Below are 5,372 nucleotides of genomic sequence, written 5' to 3'. Positions count from 1 at the left end.
GTAGCATATGTTATCTTCATTTTGCAAAGGAATAACCTGAGGTCAAAACAGATTAAAAGAACTTAACTCAAAGCCAGTTAGCAAAAGTGAAAATGAAAAACTGAATTTGAAGAGTATTTTTCCTCAGACTAGCTCTGTACGTTAGCTTTACTGCATTCACTCTGTGGATGTACCCTCTCCCCTGCTGCCACCGTCCTTTTTCCCCAATCTTGGTAATGCAAGTAATCTGTATAGGGTATGTTGTCCTCCAAGTCCACGCAAGCTGTTCTGGCTCTCTATATTTAAGATACACTCCATAAATTTTTGACTTAGACTATCCCTGCTTCTCCTGCAGGTGTTTCCCAGCCATTTCACACAACAGTGAACCAAAGAGACAAACTGTGAGAGTGACCAGGAGAGGAGCAACAAACAGGCCAGCAGCCCTTGCCCTGGGCAGTCTACTAGTAGTGCCATCTCCACTGACTTCTGGGACTTGTTGGTAAAACTTGACAACATGAATGTCAGCCGTAAAGGCAAAAATTCCATCAGGTCTGTACCTATGAGCACTGGTGGTGAGGGGGAGACATTTCCTTACAGTCTTGAGGCCTCACCACTGGGGCAGCTCATGAACATGTTGTCACACCCAGTCATCCGACGGAGCTCCCTCTTGACTGAGAAACTTCTCAGACTCCTGTCTCTCATCTCCATTGCTCTCCCAGAAAACAAAGTGACAGAAGTACTGGCTAACCATGGCACTAGTAGTTCTGCCCCCTCTACTGCTGTCACCACAACTTCTACCACTGCTTCCACTACCACCACCACCACAGCTGCCACTGCTCCTTTCACACCTATTCCTGCCCTAGATGTAACTGGGGCTTCTGAATTGGCAACTTCCACTGCTGTTTCAAGTAAGTTGAAGATTGAAGACTAGTTTTTTCATTATATCTGGAAACTGCTGGACTTCAGGTTTTTTCAAAGATATAACTTGGTTCAATTGAAAGAGTTAAGTGAATCATTATAAAGGAGCAANTTTAGTTTCTGTGAACAAAGCACTATGATCTGTTCAAGACAGGAAATAGATGAGATGTGACATGCCTTGAGGACCTGCCATTTCATTTGGGGCACAAGACTGAGTGAAACACGCAGACGAGCGGAAAAATCATTTTCTGGAAAAGTTTTAATATAGGGAGATGACATCTTATAGAGTCAATCTTCTAAAAGTCAAAGGTTTTTCTAGGAGCTATGGTTAGAAGGGACTTTATGAGCATCTGGTTTTTATTATATAATATATTTAAAAGACCTGAAGCCAAAAATGGTTCACCTAAATAATCAGCTGGTTACTGCTTCAAGTTCAGTGTAGTTGCCTTGTTGGGTGGGGAAAACTAAGTTTGTAGTTAAGTTACTTCAGTATGTTCCCTGTTATTTTTGTTTCCTCAAAGTTACTAATACTAAGAACATCAAATCCCCAGCAAAGTCTGGAGAAGGGGGAAGTGGTGGCAGTGCTGACAAGATAGTGGCATCAGGCCTAACAGAAAACCAGCTCCAACTCTCTGTAGAGGTAGGCCTTCAAGTATTTTGAGGGGAAGGTGGTTGACAGGATCTTCTATCAGGGTTACAGAAGAACTCTTTTTATTATTTGCACCTGCCCAAATCCCACACATGTATTTTCCCTTTTTTGTGGTAGGTATTGACATCACACTGCTGTTCAGAGGAGGGTCTGGAAGATGCAGCCAATGTCTTGCTACAGCTGTCTAGGGGGGATCCTTTGACCCGAGACACCGTAATCAAGCTGCTTTTGAATGGTGCCAAACACCTGGGTTGCACTCTCTGCAAGCAAATTGGTAAGGGTTGCTTAACTTGAAGTAGTCACCTTCTCCTTTCCTTGCTCTTATGGGCGCTCCAATAGTCTCAAGACTTTGAAAGATACAAATGTTACATGAAACTCAAAGGACACTGAGTTAAGTCTCTACAGTAATGTAGTTACTACAGCACAGAAATTACTTGTCTTATTTGGAAATCAGCCAAGCGATTGGGAGTATGGGAGCCAGTTTTTTGTTATGACTTAATTTCCCACAGGTTATGACTAACAAAAGTCTGTTTTGCATTTTCTGAACTTTATAAAAGTTTCTCAGCATGGTATGTTATCTTCTCTGAGCAGCCAGTCTCATTTCCTTATCTCTGGATAAAACTCTTGAGAAACCTCTAGTTCCTGTGTTCGCTTAGGAACCCTTCTGGCTGAACTTCGAGAATACAACGTAACACAGCTACGTGGAACCCATTGTGAGACTCTTTCTCCAGATGGTCTACCTGAAGAACAGCCACAAGCCACTAAGTTGAAAGGAAAGATGCAGAGCAGGTGAGTACATGCAAACGTACATACAAATCACATTGGTTCCTTTTGTTAATGATTTATGTCTGTAGTGACAGAATGAAAAGAAAATTATTCCTTATGGTACTCAAAACTGAAAGCCTTTTGGTGACTTCACTTGTCTATATATATAATTGTGCTTAAGCATTCTCTAACAATCTTGCACATATACCTAGAAAATTATCCAAAGCAGCTTGTTTACTTAAGGTCTTTCTCCTCACTGCCTAGGTTTGATACTGCTGAGAATGTAGTGATAGTGGCCTCTCAAAAACGCCCCTTAGGTGATCGGGAGCTCCAGCTACCTTCTATGTCCATGCTGACATCCAAAACATCCACCCAGAAGTTTTTCCTGCGAGTGCTACAGGTCATCATCCAACTTCGGGATGATACTCGAAGGGCCAACAAGAAAGCCAAGCAAACTGGCAGGCTAGGTGTGGAACTGAGGGCTATTAGCCTAGAATTATTTATAGCAAAGCTAACTTTCCATATGAAGACTACTGTTCCATTTCCTTTATCTTAATGTCTGCTCATTTTCTCCCTCCTTCCAGTTGCTTCTAGCCTGGGCTCGGCTAGCAGCATCCAGGCAGCTGGAGGCTGAGGCTGATGCCATTACACAAATGGTACGTGAGGGTCAAAGGGCACGGAGACAGTAACAAGCAGCAACGGTTAGCGTGATGCCTGGGGCCTCTCAGTTGTTCATTTCTCTCTTCCCCCATCCCCCTTCTTTATCTGTGTGTGTTTTATAAGCTTTCTGATTCTCTAGTTCTGTTTAGTTTTTTCTTATTCACTTCCATCCCCATACCCACTAAGGGTGAAGTGTAGGCCCAGCCATTACATTTACTTAACGGAGGCACACTGCCAGAAAAGTCCTATTAAAATAACCTTGAAAAGGTGGAGTTTTTAAGGGAGGTTACATTGGAAATTGGCTGACCTTACATCAGAGTCCTGATAACATGCCTTTGAGTTTTTTCTTCCATGAAAACTTATCTTACTAACAGCCATGGGAGTAAAGGTCTTTGAAAACAGAATTTCTACTTTTTACTTTTTTTTTCCCTACCAGTAACCATAATTTGGAAGTCTGAAGTGTGATCCCAGTTCTTCTAACTGAAAACCCTTAAAATGATATTAAGAGAGAGTAGGAATAGTATTTGACCCAAAAAAATAAATATACATGATGCCTTCATCTCGGTCTCTGCTGCCAGTCATTTCTTTTCTTCTGTCTGTACCTTCCAACCCTAAATGAACCTGCACAAAATTGACTTTTCCAGAGATTGTCATTGGAACTATATGTTCTTCCTCTTCCTCAGTGAGAGAAGCAGCTTCAAAAATCAAATTCTTGGGGACAGCTAGATGGGACAATGGATAGAGTTTTGGCCTTGGAATCAGGAGGACCTGAGTTTACATCCAACCTCAGGCACTTGACACTTCTAGATCTGTGACCCTGCACAAGTCACTTAACCCCAAATGCCTCACCAGAAAATTTAAAAAGAAAAGAAAAATCATGTTCTCAAATCTGAAGCTTTGTAATAACTTCTTTAATTCAATCCTCCCTTAAAAGTTAGTTCTTACTTTCTCTATCTCTTCCATGATCTTTTGGTGACATTATGTCATTGTGTAGTTAAACAGTTATTTGTCCAGCACTTCACTAGAAAAGAATGTGACAAAAAATCCTTCCTGGTTCTAGCCTATGCTTTTGTTCTTTTCCTCCTCTAAAACTGAGCCCTTATAATAAGAAAGGAAAATAAAAGGGTTACTATAGAGTATTGTGAAGAGAGACTGTTGGGGCCAAGCTTAAGGAAGGCTGACACCTCTCCCTAAATCAGAAAACAGATGTTTAAGACTTCTAGACCCTAAGTAGTGTTCTGCCAATTGCAGAGACGGATCTGGGAGAAGGCAGAACAACATTTTTTCTTCTGCACTATCTGTGAGGGGGGAAAAAAACTATCTGTGAGAAAGCCACCCTACCTGGGGCAGTAGAGACCAAGACTTCCTGTTACTATTTCCATTTTATGCAGTCGGAGTCAGGACAATCAGAGGTTTCTGCCCGAAGAGATGAATCTCCCATGGATGTAGACCAGCCGTCCTCTGTCACTCAAGATGTGCAGCCTGTTGGTCAGTATTGTTCAGCTGCAGTAAATATTATGTAATAGATATCATAGTAGAAATGATTCTTTGAAAATAGAGATCAGCACAGGAAACTGTGGGGAATAACATTGAAAACAGCAAATTATTGCCTAGGCCAGAAAAATAGGAGAAAATCATTTCTTTTCTCTGAGTAAGGGAAATATTAACTAATTATTTCTTCATGGAACATTTACTGGGTACCTGTTGTGACACGGTTCTATGCCTTGGGAGTGACAAAGGATTAAAGAATCTGTAGTAGAAACACATTGCTATCTCATTGTGAGGAATGTATATCCCAGCACGATTTCTTCTATCAAAGCATGGATAATTCTTTGTTATTTCTTTTATTACTACGAGACCATTATTGTTGCAGAGCAGATACTGTATAGGCACTCCATACTCAATGTTGGTCTTTATTTCTCTGCATTTCACACCTAAGGCTCTGAAGGACCTCAACAGGGAGAGAAGGAAAAAGAGGAAAGGCCCCCCAGACCTTCCATTACTAAGTGAACAGTTGAGCCTGGATGAACTTTGGGACATGCTCGGTGAATGTTTGAAAGAACTAGAGGAATCCCATGACCAGCGTGCTGTATTGGGTGAGTATTGGTTTTAGAATATTCTGTTCTATCTCCTCTAGGTCACTTTCTGTATTCCTAACTCTTATTATCTTTTGTTCTCTTTCCCCCGATCCAGTACTACAACCTGCTGTTGAGACTTTTTTTCTAGTACATGCCACTGAGCAAGAGAACAAGCCACCTGTAAGGGACACCCGTGAGAGCCAGCTTGCCCACATCAAAGATGAGCCTCCACCACTTTCTCCTGCCCCTTTAACCCCTGCTGCTCCTTCGTCCCTGGACCCATTCTTCTCCAGGGAACCTTCATCTATGCATATCTCCTCCAG

General features: G+C 41.8%; 1 protein-coding gene across 1 annotated transcript; it reads left to right on the top strand.

Moving 5' to 3' along the window:
* The first annotated feature begins 338 nt into the window (after positions 1–338).
* Positions 339–5,366, top strand: LOC114031966 (E3 ubiquitin-protein ligase HUWE1-like). The gene is made up of 9 exons (XM_027847168.1): positions 339–887; positions 1,419–1,537; positions 1,664–1,820; positions 2,203–2,335; positions 2,576–2,778; positions 2,896–2,967; positions 4,363–4,459; positions 4,911–5,067; positions 5,165–5,366. Exons 1-6 carry the CDS (start codon positions 494–496, stop codon positions 2,943–2,945), a joined length of 1,056 nt encoding a protein of 351 aa, XP_027702969.1. The 5' UTR covers positions 339–493; the 3' UTR covers positions 2,946–2,967; positions 4,363–4,459; positions 4,911–5,067; positions 5,165–5,366.
* The last annotated feature ends 6 nt before the right edge of the window (positions 5,367–5,372 follow it).

This window comes from Vombatus ursinus, unplaced genomic scaffold (genome assembly GCF_900497805.2).
Source record: "Vombatus ursinus unplaced genomic scaffold, bare-nosed wombat genome assembly UNPS02015282.1, whole genome shotgun sequence".
NCBI classification, from domain to species: domain Eukaryota; kingdom Metazoa; phylum Chordata; class Mammalia; order Diprotodontia; family Vombatidae; genus Vombatus; species Vombatus ursinus.
Note: the sequence above shows the minus strand (reverse complement) of the source record. Positions and strands in the feature narration are given on the sequence as shown.

Bases quoted from the DNA above. Each gene is read 5' to 3' on its own strand.
- LOC114031966 (XM_027847168.1), top strand. From the start codon at position 494: ATGAATGTCAGCCGTAAAGGCAAAAATTCCATCAGGTCTGTACCTATG. The intron at 888-1,418 runs GTAAGTTGAAGA...GTTTCCTCAAAG, and splicing joins AACTTCCACTGCTGTTTCAA to TTACTAATACTAAGAACATC. The intron at 1,821-2,202 runs GTAAGGGTTGCT...GTGTTCGCTTAG, and splicing joins CACTCTCTGCAAGCAAATTG to GAACCCTTCTGGCTGAACTT.